Raw genomic sequence first — 14,055 nt, forward strand, 5'->3', positions numbered from 1 at the left:
AATTAATCATTCGCTCAGCTGTATTCCTTGATGTTGAAATGTGTTATGCTTGTTTTAACAGCTTAATTTGAATTAAAGACTTAAAATCAAACCACAAAAAAGAGGAAAAGGTTCGTTCTCCATTTGACCAGCTGCTTTTACACAGCTGTGCTTCGCACTCATGGTTGCTAGGCAACATGAGCTACAGAGGTGAGGGCAGGTGACGCTGATATGAAGGCTAGCCGCTCACTTTCGGCCTTTGCGGTCTTCGTGGGCCGGGTTCTTTTAAGGATGCGGCCCCTGAATTTTTGACATCGTGCATCGATATAATCTGTCTGCCTGGAACTCGTGCACTGAGAAACGTTCCACCGTGCAAAGTGTGATTAAAATGCATTAAAATTTTTAATTAGTTATTTTCCCCATAATTAATGAATCGAAATTAACGCGTTAAAGTCTCAGCCCTAATATATATATATATGTATATGTGTGTGTGTGTGTGTGTGTGTGTGTGTGTGTTCTCTATGTCCTCCCTGACGAGTGGGCCAAGGTTGATGAAACTTTGCATAAGCCTTGCCTAGAGCACTGTGTATATATTTGCAGGTTGATTTAGCACCACAGGGAACATCATTGAATAGAATGGTTTGTTAATAGAATGTCAGTAGAATCCAGGAGAAGTGCCTCAAACTTCCACTCTCTCTTTCACCAATGACCATTGTCTAGGAGCGGTCTGAGAGGTGGAGCAGCATCTCCAAACTTTGTGTGAGGGAGAAAAAAAGGACAAAGTCCTGGCGCAGCTTCAGACCTGCCAGCATTTCACAGTGGACGGTTCTTTTACTGATGAAGCCCAATGAATGTAGGTAAGGAGACCAATAGGAGAGCGAGAATGAAACCACAGTGAAACATGGCTGGGGAATATTTAAAAGTCTGAGGATGTTTTGGTCCTCTGAAGTTCCACCCTGAAGAAGCAGAAGCAGCAGCGCTCCATGCTCCATCCTCTTGTTTCTGGTTACCACTGTAAAATTATTTAGTGGGTTTTTCCCCTTCCTTTTTGTTTTTAATCCTTTAAAAACATGTTCCCTGTGCACTTTACTTTGTTGCACACCCAGCTGCCAAACAGTGGTGGGTGCAGCCTCATACTTCTTATGAATGAGAACTTCTGGAGGGGAGAACATTTTTGTCCCTGCAATACACAGACAGAAAAAAAGCATGAGGAGCAGCTCAGAGTGAAATCATCACAGAGCAACTGAAGAGCAGCCATACCACAGAAGTGGGTGTAGGGCTCGTCCTGCATGATACAGATACATCCAAAGTCCAGGATACGCAGTCGAAGACCATTGGAGCTGGTTTCAATCAGCAGGTTTTCTGCCTTGATGTCACGATGGAAGACACCACTGGAGAGCATATTCAAGGATGCATCCACGAGCTGCTTCATCATTTCCTGAAACACAGACACAAACAGTTACTGAGCTGAAGAAGGTCTGATTCCCATCAGTGTGGCTGCTATCAAACAAACAGGTTCTGTGGAGCTTCTCAGGACTGCTCTACAACTCTCCACTCAAAGGGAGAAAACTCAACAACAAGTGTGCACAAGATGTAAGAACATGTACGTTATACTCACTGGTACATTGTCTCCTTTTCTTATCCCGGCATAAACCAACCCAAAGCCTCCTCGTCTGAGCAGGTCAAGCTGCAGGTATCTGACCTCAAAGAGGGCTACACAAACAAACACACATCCACGTTTTACGCATGTGAGCTTGATGTCAGGAGAATTAGGTTTTCCTTTTCTCACATGCAGCACAGAGCAGGAAGCAGTCAGCACCTGGAAGCTGAACCGACTCTTGGTGAGAGCCATGCTGGAGGACACTGAGACTGTGCTCCAACTCACAAATGAATGTTTACCTCCTCCTCAGTTTTCCTAAAATTAGATTTAAGAAAGGGGGGTCGAGCTTTCACAGCCACGGCCCTATTTGAGGCTTTTATAATATCGTTCATATTTTTGTGATTTCTTACATATATTTATTGCTGTGTGTGTGTTATATTTACTTTATTGTGTTATCCCGTTTTCATGTCCATCACTTTGGTCAACCTTGTTGTTGCTTTATACATAAATTTGGATTGGAAGTGACATCATGGCTCAAATGATTCATTACTAAACTGTTTCTTTAACATTTTAAAGTATTTTTATTTAAAATTTGTAAGATTTACAACACAAACACTAAAACAGCAACAATATGAGGATAAAACAGATTCAGTACAAAATAACATGTAAGATAAGAACTGATTTTTAATCTGACTGCTGGAGAAAAGCTAATCACTAACACGAACTCTAACAGCTAAAACACTTTAAATCCAGGAAGAAGGTTTCCTCAAACATTTCAATCTTATGGATCTTTTGTCTTAGATGTGTTAAATTCAGGGTTGTCAAACATAAGGCCTGAGGCCCACCAAAAGATTCAAGTAGTCCAATCCAGCCCACTGGATGGCAAACTTATAATACTGCTGCAATCTCACCTGAACACAACACACATTTCTGCAACTTTATAATACAAATACTAAAACTAAATACAAATAACTGCATGCTACTAATTTCTAGAAAAAATGTAACTATGGTAACATTTTCTTTCACAGCTCCCTCATCAGATCTTTACAGGAGATTCCATCGGAATTCTGTGGAGCCGGATCTCAAGGTTTTTAAGATTGACCAGAAGAGGATCTTTGTGTGTTTCTGCAGATTCATTATGATCCAATGATGGGAATGATTTCAGGCCTGCATGATCACGCTGATGTTTGCACAGAGCAGATAATGAAGTGAATGTTTTTGCACATTGGTAACAGTGAAACAGTTTCTTTGCAGCGTGGTATCGTTTGTGTTGGGAGTATGAAGTGAGATTCCTGAAGCTCTTGTCACACTGGTCACAGCTGTAGTTCCCTTCAGTGTGTTCAGTGTGTGTACTTTCATGAAAGGTACGATTACCTGAACATGAGAAGCTTTTGTCACAGTGTCTGCACTTGTATGGTTTCTCTCCTGTGTGGACTCGTTTATGCGCTTTAAGGACACCTGCAGTGATGAAGGATGACCCACACTGGTCACAGAGGTGCTTTTTAACCCCACTGTGGATGAGTTCATGACGTTTTATTGCACCTGTTGTGGTGAAGCTTCTCCCACATTCTTTGCAGTACTTCAGTTTGTGTCCAGTGTGTCTACGCTGATGTATTTTTAGGCTCACTTGATGACTGAAAGTTTTCCCACAAAGGTCACAGCGAAACGCTTTCCCACCACCACAGCGATGACAGGGTTGAGAACTGGATCCATCTGTGTGGCTCTGCTTCTAAACAAAGACACAAAGACAGTGTAAGTCAGGGAATTCCTTCAACATTTTTATCCTGTACGTCGCCTGGAATAAAGAGCATCTCTGCCAACGTCCAATTACATTTTACTGTTTACATTACAACACTCAGCTTACTGGGATACAACAACTACAATACTACCACCAAAATACTACAATAATACTCATTTAAAACTGTAATAACCTTAATGTTGTAGTGGCACAATAATAATGTCACACTATAATACTAATGTAATACTACAATAAAATTGTAGTACTACATTACCACCACTGTAAATGTGCAAGAATATCAGTCTAACACTATAATCTTTATATAGTACCAGAATACCACAGTAATACTGCAATACTGCTAATGAAATACTATATACCACCATCATACTATCCAGACTGCGTTCATAGACCACAACACACTGTGGGACTCACTATAAGTGAGCAGTGAGTGATTTTGGACACAGCTGTGTCTGTTCATTTTTCATACGGCTCATTTCATACAGACTTTCTCCTGCAGCCTTCAATCAAGTCACACTTTGACTCTGTGAGCTGGAGAACGGTGGAACAAAGAGAGGACATGAGAGGAAGATGAGACTCTTTCTAAGGTAAAGAGTCAAAGACAAACAATGTAAATGGTTTTAAAGGCCCACTTCCAGCTCTGCTGTGGAAACATTAACGTAAACGAGCCAAATATACGACAAAAAGTGGCATCACAAACAAACAGCAGAGCAGGCAGCCTGTTAAGGACCGACTCCCTGTGACAAATATTTAAACTGTTTGTAGTTTGGCTCTGTTTACTCTGTGCTAACAAAGCTTACAGGTGTTTTTACCTGCAGAGAGAAGAATTTGGGCTTCAAAGCAAAGAATTAAACAGAAATGTTTTGATAATTTGTTCTATGGTTGTATTTTATAATTTATTTTTTATGACAATAAAATTATTCTTATTCTATATACACCTGACTGAAAAAGGAGCCACTGTAAACCAACATAAAGACCCATATATGCAGAAATAATAATACCATGATATACCAGGAAACTGGTGTATCATAAATAATACAGTGATATAAATGTTTGTCACTACAAAAAGTAATAATTTAGTTTCTTATGATCAAAGAAGCAAAAATCATAACTGAACAGTTGTTCCCAACAGTCAGGCTAAAGTTACAAGATCAAAATAAAAACACATACCTCACAGTAACTGCACTTGTAGAGTCTCTTTCTGCTGTGGATCTGTTGGTGTGATCTCAGGTGCTGTGGAGTTTTAAAAGTCTTATCACACAGGTCACATTTATGAGGTCTCTCCTCAGTGTGGGTAAACATGTGGCGTTGTAACTGTGCATCTGTTCCACACTTTTTCCCACACTGATCACAGCTGTACACATCATGTCCAGTGTGAATGCGTAGGTGTGCATTTCTGTACCCTAGCTGACTGAAAGTTTTTCCACAATAGTCACAGCTGTATGCCTTAATTCCAGAGTGGGTAACTTGATGACTCATTAAGTGGCTACTGCGATTAAAAGCTCTGCCACACTGATCACATCTGTACGGCTTCTCTCCACTGTGGATGAGTTGGTGTCCTTTTAAATTTCCAGCCAGGGCAAAAGACTTTCCACACAAGTCACAGCTGAACGGCTTCTCTCCACTGTGGATGAGTTGGTGCGTTTTTAAGTGTCCAGCCAGGGTAAAAGACTTTCCACACAAGTCACAGCTGTACGGCTTCTCTCCAGTGTGGATAAGTTGGTGCATTTTTAAGTTTCCAGCCTGGGTAAAAGACTTTCCACACAATTCACAGCTGAACGGCTTCTCTCCAGTGTGGATAAGTTGGTGCATTTTTAAGTTTCCAGCCAGGGTAAAAGACTTTCCACACAAGTCACAGCTGAAGTGCTTCTCTCCAGTGTGGATGACTTGATGATTTTTTAATGAACCCTTACTAGTAAAATCCTTCCCACACTGATCACAGGTGTATTTTTTTCCTCCCTTCCTTCTGTGAGGTTTGTCAGCCTCCTGAGAGCGCTGACTTCTCGCTCCATGTTGGTCCTGCAGTGACAGAGATACAAACAGAGGCAGTGAGTGAAATGCAGTCGTGGAACAAACTTCAAACTCCATTAATATTAGAATTTTTTTGGAGCCTCCAAAGATCTACTAGGTCTATTACCTCCACCTACTGGTGAAAAAAAGAGGAAACTTAAATTTATGTAAAATGAATTCAAAGCATTAATTGGACATCCTGGTTATAAAGAATCATAACAGTCCAGCTTCAAAATGCCAAAGGATGGGACAACACTGCAAATGGATGAAAGCATCCTGGAAACTTGTTTTATCTGTGAGCTAACAGACACATCCTGGTCAAAGATGAATCCAAGATTCCTCACAGGACTACTGCAGGCCACATGAATGCTATAAAAGGACAGCAAACACACACTTTTCAAGTACTGTATGCATATATTTTCTCATAAATAACAAAGCAAATATGAGCTCTCTCTCACTGAGTTTCTGATCACACTGACAGACAAACTCCACAGTGTTGAACTGCAGTTTGTGATGGTAGTTGCTGTTCTGCTCTGCAGCCTCTGTGAGTTTGGTGTAGCAGCACATGAAGCAGCTCTCCACCTTCTGCAGCTTCTGCTTAGAGTGACCCTAAAGCTTGAAGCAGATCTTCAGAGCAGAACAAGGACTACTGCCACCAGCTGCAGTCCAACACAGTGGAGTTGGAGTGTGTTGAACCACGGGATGAGAGACTCTGGGGATCACCACAACAGCAACGTCAACAGCTACTGGTACAGCATTTCCAAATACATTACAGATCAAATACTGCTCAATGAAAATGATGTATTGTATGATAAATTGTGGGTTTGATCTGAATCTTGATTATTAATGTCTTTGTTTCAGTGTCCTGTTAAAATGTGACCTTTTTATTTTGTCTTGTTGTAACTTCAGTGCTAATTGGGACCATAATAAAACAAACCAACAGCAGCTGATGAAGTCACACAGTTTCAATAATAGTGTAACACTGATATTATTCTCACCTGTTGTGTTGAACTCATTGTTTCCTCTGTAGAGGCTGAAAATGTTCCTCTGCTGCTCCGTCAGACTCTCCTCCTCCTGATAATCAGCTGCAGGAGAACAGATCTTTATTAGAAGCTACCACCCTGCACTGTTTGGGGGAATGAGCCCTTTAAGGCTGGATTTGCATTTATACACTTTTGTGGGATACGGCCAGTTCTGGCCGGCTATGTTAGGGTGGGCATCTAGAAACTGTAGGTGGGAAACTAGTTTGAAACAAAGACAGAAGGTCTGAACAGCTGACTAGTAACCCACAGGGTTGTGGTTGGAGTCCCTGTTCATGTGCTGACATCTCTGATGCTATTTTCCCACCGCTGAGGAGCTGGTTCGTGTGCCAGTGCTCGTGCTGTTCCCAATGAAGCGGCGAAACGCTTAAGAACGGGCCCGCGTTCCCACCACGTTTCTGTGAACTGCTCCTTTATGTATGAGTGTGGGCGGGTCCTCGTCTGGACACAGAAACCGAAGCGCACAAACGTGGGAGAACACGCTCCTCTTTCTTGTGCTGCAAATACGTTTTACGGTCCAAACCAAACTACTGCAGCATCTGTGTGCAGCACAGAGGGAAACACAGACAGCGATTAGAGCAAGATGACGAGTACGCACTTTGTGTCTTTTTATCTGTGATATGAACTGATACAAAGCAGCAAGTTCAGCCTTTAGAGCCAAACCTAATTCACAACCATGAAAATCGCTTTGCTTTTCTCATGTAATACACATGTAATATGGTAGAAAACTTGATGTTGAGATGGTAGAGTCACGCCCTTCTGCCGCTTTCGTCATGGGTTCTTGGTTACAGACCAGCTAGTTTGTGGGGCCGGAGTCGAACCCGTTTTTCGGCCGAGCACCGAGTACTTCCACGGTGGAAAACCCGCCTAACGATTCAAATAAAGGCACGGGCACCGGAACCCTGTGGGAACGAGGCCTTAGAGGAACAAAGTGAATGCAGACACACACAGAGACAGACTCTTTCCAAACCCTCAGAACAAAAGCTGTCCAGCTTTGTGTGTCTGTCAAAATGTTTTGTACACATCCTGCTGGAATCAGTGTTGTTACAGCTGCAGTCAAAGCAAGATGGAAACCATCAAGAAGGAAAGTTCAGATCCACTCAGACTAAATGTCTCCAGTTGCTGAGAAACTGCACTGCTGCACCTCCACTGCTGAGAAACTGCAGTTTGGTGCCCCATTTGAACCTCATGAGACTTGAAGCACAAAGTGAAAAACAACAGAAAATCAGCATCATCGTTCCTGGAAGGAGAGCTGAGAGTGAGCTTTGGATTCTACTCTGCTGGGAACAAAGACAACTGGAGACACCACAGCCGAGTAGCTCCCCCTGTTCTGCTTCATTCTTTGCCACAACAATCTACACCGCACAATTCAGTTTGACTTGGTATTGTTCATTGTCGCTTACATTTGAGTACCGCGTCAGCAAAGCAGCCTGAAAGTCCTGTGATTCATTTGTGTGTGACACCAACACAAAGGTGACTTCAGCCACCGAGCACAAAAAAGTCTGTGTTGGTTAGTGTGGAGCCAATTCCCTTGTTGCTGCCTTGGTTTTGATTCTTGTTAAAGAGTCGCTCTCATGACTCATCTAGTGACATCACTGCCTGACATGCAGTCTACTGACATCACATCTTCAGCTGAACTAAACCAACTGGAACCCTGGCTGAGTAGGTGCTGAAAAACTACCTGATACCAGGTACTACCATCTGATGGAAAACCCTAAAAACCGAGCAGAGTAGGCACTAATGGAAAAGGGCCAACAGCTACACAAACAATACACATGCTTAACAATGGATACACACTGCTGTGTTAAATTTGTACTGTAGGTATATGGTAACTACAAACCGTACTGAAACTCTACACCATAACCTGACTTGTGCCTTTCTAGAAATGTAACTATAATTAGACTATAAATAAATATAAAACGTATACTTCTACAACCTATTTTATTGTTACAATGTTTGTACTGAAACATTTAAAAGGATGCATCAAAAGGAATGATAAAGTGACTAGAGGTGTGTTTCTGTTAACAAAGGTAAATTTAAAAAGAATTTTAAACAAACTTCATGACTTTTATCGCACAGATTGTTCAGTTTCCGAGGTGCACGTAAAGGCACCATGAAGTCCCCACTTTCCTGCACACACTGAACCGTACATAACGATGTAGCTGCAGTGAGCGCGGTCGCTGCTGCGTGTCTTTAGCTTTTTGTCTCCTGCACTTTGTGTTTTGTCCTGTGTGTTGCTGCTGGGATCTCTATGCTCCTCTTTGCTCTCCCCTCACCGCCCAGCTGCTCTCTGAACATCATTTTAGGAGTTCACTTCCTCTCACGTGTTCATCACAGCAGCTGGACAATAAAGTTTATTGTGACCCTGATACTGCAGCAGATCGCTCTCATCCATTTCCTGTTCTCCCTTCAAATAGAAATGAGGCTGTAGAGGTTTGGAGCAGGCAGAAAAACAGAGTTTCTGCTCCACCTTCTCCCAGCATGCTGAGCTAATGATTAGCTGGTGTTTGTCTCCAAACACTCTCTCACTCTCCTCTCAGCGTGTTCACAATAAAGTGAACAGACACCGAGGAGAGCAGCAGAAGAGCTCATTCAGGAGCTCAGCTCCAGATTAACTGAACTCACATTAAAGTTAGCTCCTGCTTACCTTTAGATGACAAGCTGCGGGATGAAGCTGCAACTCTTTCCAAACACACAAAGAAGTCAGCGAGCACAGACCCGCGCGCTTAACGGCAGACCCATCCCACTTCCGGTCAATCCCACTGAACAGGAAGTGGCTGCGATTGAGCCGGGAGCGCAGCAGGGGGCGCTCCAGAGTCGAGTCTGAGCTCCCAAAGAAATGAGTCCAAATCCGTCCTTTCTCCTTTTCCTGAGTTCACTGCACTGAAACGTTGGTTCATATTTGAATGATGTGATTCTGTAAACTTTAGTTGGAGCTCAGTTTGGTTCCAGTTGGTTCTCACAGTGACTTTGTTTCATGTTTGTCCCTCAGCTTTGAGCTGCTCTCACTCTCAGTGTCAGTCTGAGTGTTTCTCTACAATGGAATGAGTGTTATTGGTCAGGGGCCAGTTCAGAGCTGAGCAGCAGGAACATCTGACACACTGTTGCTGGCGACGCCTCTTTGACTGTCTCTGTCTCAGCAGCTGAGCCTGAGATGTCATTTAGATTCAGACATCCCAGAAACACCTGCAGCAGTGGCTCCTCAGGCTGCTTCTGTTCACTCATTTGGACAAATTAAAGGAAAAACTCAATTAAAGACATTTCCTGCATATTTTTAGATGATTAGTTAGAGGCTACTTTACTGACACTCAAAAATAGGAAATTCCTGTTACAGCATCAAAAACCTGCTGTTTGCTCTCCAGTTTTTCCCATTATCCAAAAACATGCAGCTCATTGGAAACTCTAAATCAGCTCTTTTGGCTCTTAATTTGAAACTCAAACTGATCATGTGAACATTAAACCAACACTTATTTGTGACTTTCTCCAAAACAGTACTACACTGTACTGACTGAAGTACTCACTTGTCTGCCTTCACACACACACGAACCTGAGTAACATCCATTCTTTTTTATTATTAAGGTCTTTTTTTTATTGATTTCCAAAACTTAATTTACAAAACAAAACAAAACAAAACAAAACAAAACAAAACAAAAAACAAAACAAAACAAAACAAAACAAAACAAAACAAAACAAAACAAAACAAAACAAAACAAAACAAAACAAAAAGGCTGGTGTACTGGTCTCATTGGGTCAAATGCCCTAGGAGGAGTTGATTCAAAAAGGCCTGAAAAACTCAAAAAAATGCTGCAAAAATGACACTTTAATGTGAAGGTGGCTGACTTCCTGTTGGGTTTCGGCTATCGGTCCAAGAGACTTTTTTGTAGATTTTAGGATGTTACATCAGCAGGCACAATTTCAGATACACGGAGCAAGCACAGCCCTGGGGCTGATGTTTAGAGTCTTTCTGGGCTTGAAATTGAAAAAAGTCCAATTTCAGAGGGTTGCCATGGCAACACCGTTCAATATTCTACAAAACCATGAATAACTTTCGATGGGCTACTTGTGTAGATGATCTGGAGCCATTTTGGTGTCAGTGGGTGAAATGCCCTAGGAGGAATTGATTCAAATAGCAGGCCTGAAAATCGCACAAATTGACACCTTCAATTGAAGATGGCCGACTTCCTGTAGGGTTTGGTGTATAGGTCCAAGAGACTTTTTTGTACGTCTTAGGATGTTACATGAGCTTATACATTTTCAGATGTGTAGATAAAATGTAGCTCTGGGGCTGCTCAAAAAACTTGCTATTTTATTATATTTCCAGGTGCCACTAGGTGGCGCTCTAACATTTATGGACGTTATGCATATCAATGTGTTCAGGGTAGGATGGTTATCAAGCCACTGAAGTTTGAGCCAGATTGGACAAGATGGCTTTGAGTTACAGCCATTTTTGTATTCATGGCGAATCATTGAACTTTGCTATCCCGCCAGAATTTCCACCTCTGTAACTGGTGCTTCCAACCCTTCTGCATGTTCCTGAGATAACCCGATTAAACTGAGTTTAGAAAGAAAAACTTCACTGTCTCACTGGTTTATCTCATCAGACACTGTGGATGTGTATAACACTTCATAATATTGTTTGAACACACTGTTTATATCTTTTGCGAGGTTAATAGAGTATCTCCTTGTTTAATAGCAGGTATTATATTCAAGAAATCCTCCTTTTTAACTTGTCTTGCTAATAATCTCCCTGTTTTTTCCCTCCCTCATAAAATGAAGTTTTTAACCTGAATAGGGAATATTCCACTTTTTTTTTATTATAAATTTCATTTATTTGAAATTTAAGCCCACAAATATCTCGATAGAGTAAATCACTGTAATGCTTAGCCAGATTATTTTCTTTCCATTTGATTTCTTTTTCCAATTCTTGAATTTTATATAGACTTTCCATTTTTCTCCTTGAAGAATAAGCTATAAGTTTACCCCTCAAAAATGCCTTAAAGGCCTCCCAAACAGTTAAGATAGTGTTTGTCACATGCACAGTTATACACAGTACAATGCACAGTGAAATGTATTTTGTACCTGCAACCATATATACACACACATATAAATAAGAAGAATAAAATAAAAAAAGTAATTCACACTATACTCTATATACTATACACTATACACACTTTTATAAATTATAATATTTACATTGTGCAATAATGGTCCAGTTAGGGCTCAGAGTTGAGCAGACGGATGGCTTGTGGGTAAAAACTCTTCTTCAACCTTTCAGTCTTAGTCCTCAGGCAGCGGTAACGCCGGCCTGATGGGAGCAGGGAGAAGAGAGAGTGTCCGGGGTGGCTGGGCTGTTTAGGATCTTCATGGCCCTCAGCCTGCACTGCTTGGTGTAAATGTCCTGCAGTTTGAATATGTTCTGTGCTACCAATGTTTATTTCAAAGTAATGTCTTAGGTCCTCCCCCAGCTGTTCTTTTAAAGATTTGTCCCGTAAGAGCGAGACATTCACCCTCCACCTTGAGCCTCTTATATTCCCCAGTCCTAGTTTTATACATAGTTCGATAGCTGCGTGGTCAGTAAGTACAATAGTTTTAATATCACAGCTTTTCCCATTGTGTACCATGAGTTTTGAGATTAAAAACAAGTCAATCCTGGAATAAGATTTGTGACGATGAGAATAAAATGTGTATTCTCTTTTAGAGAGATTAGTTAGCCTCCAAACATCAGTTAAGCCCACATCTTCCTTTAACATATGGACTGCATCTCTTCCTTTAGATCTGAGTAAACCTTTAGGTGTGCTCTTATCAAGAATAGGATCCATAACTTCATTAAAATCTCCTGCTAATATTATTTCTCCTGCCATATCTCCCAGTACCCTCTTTATGTTATGAAAGAAATGAGGGTCCGCCTTATTTGGTGCATATATATTACAAAGTGTAACCTTCACCCCCGCTATCAGTGCTTGGACACAAATCATTCTTCCATTTGTGTCTTTAACTTGTTTGATCAATGAAAACTGAATATTTCTTTTTATAATTACCCCATTGTGAGCAGTTGAATGAGAGCTGGGAAAAATATTTCCTACCCAGCCTGTTTTAAACTTGGACTCTTCCCCCTCATTTAGGTGAGTTTCCTGAAGAAATATTGTGTCTGCTTGATTTGCCCTTAAATAAGCCAGTATTTTGTGCCTTTTAGTTGGATTTCCACATCCATAATATTCCAGGATGTAAATTTTATATATTTCCCAGTCATTACAGATTACCAATTGATGCATGTTTTAAGCCTGTAACCACACAGTTTTAAACAAATATTGCTGTGTCCCTGTCCCCTAAACAAAAACTTACACTTTAAGTGCACCCAGCCAAAATAAAAGCAATTTACATGGGTGATGTATATTCCCATCACGTAAACGAAAAGACGACCTTATCAGGTCCGTGGAACACTGCGTCGCTCCCTCTGTGATGACAGGTGGCGGGGGATCCGTCCTCCGACAGTCAAACACAGCATCCATTGTGGGGCTCCTGGAAATCACATCAGTTGGTTGTATTTGGGATCTCCTCCTGCTGCTCATTCTCCTCTTGATTCTCCTCGTTGAAAAACTTCTCTGCTGCCTTCACTGAGCTGAAGTTTACATTTTTGCCCTTCCACCTCACACGCAGTGTCACTGGAAATGACAGGGTGTATTTAACGTTGCGCTCCTGCAGCTTTCTTTTCACAGCTGTGAAAGCCTTCCTCTTCTCCGCCAACTCTGTAGTCATATTCGGAAACACTGACAGCCTACAGCCCCGCCACACAAACCCGGGTTTCTCCTTAGTACCCACAATAACTTTATCCCTCGCTGCCTGCCTCAGGAACCGGATGAGCACCGGCCTCGGGGCTTGGTTAGGATCAGGAAGCAACGCGAGGGCCCGATGGGCTCGCTCAATTTCAAACTCGGCATCATCTCGAATTCCGAGCCCCTCGGTCAGCATCTTCCGCACACGGCTCAAAAGTGTCCCATCAGTAACAAAAGTCTCTTTCAACCCAATAAATCTCACATTATTCCTCTTACTGTGGTTTTCGAGGACTTGCACGCGGTCCCACATAGCTTCCATCAGCTTACTTCTCTCGCCATCTGCTGTGTGCAGCCGCTCCGAGGTGTCTTCCAAGCGGGAGATACGTGTCTCCGTTAGCCTTTCCTGTATTGCTGCCACTGCTGTATTCAGTTCCGACATCGTCTGCTTTATTGTAGAAACATCCACAGCCACATTTTGTAGCACATTACACATTTTGACAACTTCAGCAAACAGACTCGCCAGATTAGGAGGAGGAGGTGTTTCTCCCTGTTCTTCCTCCTGTGGAGGGCTGCTACGGGTAGTTATGTGGCCTGTACCCTTGGGGTGCTTCAAGGTGGCCACTGCAGGATTAAATTACTTAAGAAAAAAGCCAACAAACCAATAATACTACCTCACTAAAGGAGAATGACACTTAAAAGGAGCCTCTTATGCAGTCTTGTCAACTAGTTACATGTCGTGTACGGAGAGCACCTAACCAGCTGCCATCTTGTTCGGCGTGCCCACGTGACTCCTCAGTAACATTCATTCTTAATCCAGAGGCTTTAATATGATGTGGGCCCACGCTGTGCTGCTGTAACAGCTTCAGCTCTTCTGGGAAGGCTTTCCACAGTTTTAGG

The 14,055-nt window shown here is 42.0% G+C and overlaps 1 protein-coding gene across 1 annotated transcript; it reads right to left on the reverse strand.

Moving 5' to 3' along the window:
- Window positions 1-695: 695 nt before the first annotated feature.
- Window positions 696-12,894, reverse strand: LOC115775633 (zinc finger protein 345-like). Its single transcript, XM_030723103.1, has 7 exons — window positions 12,789-12,894; window positions 4,506-5,335; window positions 2,996-3,308; window positions 1,598-1,692; window positions 1,240-1,417; window positions 1,082-1,159; window positions 696-781 (listed from the first exon to the last, which is right to left on the reverse strand). The coding sequence occupies exons 1-7, from the start codon at window positions 12,892-12,894 to the stop codon at window positions 696-698; spliced, it is 1,686 nt and encodes a 561-aa protein (XP_030578963.1).
- Between the last annotated feature and the right edge of the window lie 1,161 nt (window positions 12,895-14,055).

Source organism: Archocentrus centrarchus, unplaced genomic scaffold (genome assembly GCF_007364275.1).
Source record: "Archocentrus centrarchus isolate MPI-CPG fArcCen1 unplaced genomic scaffold, fArcCen1 scaffold_24_ctg1, whole genome shotgun sequence".
Classification (NCBI taxonomy): domain Eukaryota; kingdom Metazoa; phylum Chordata; class Actinopteri; order Cichliformes; family Cichlidae; genus Archocentrus; species Archocentrus centrarchus.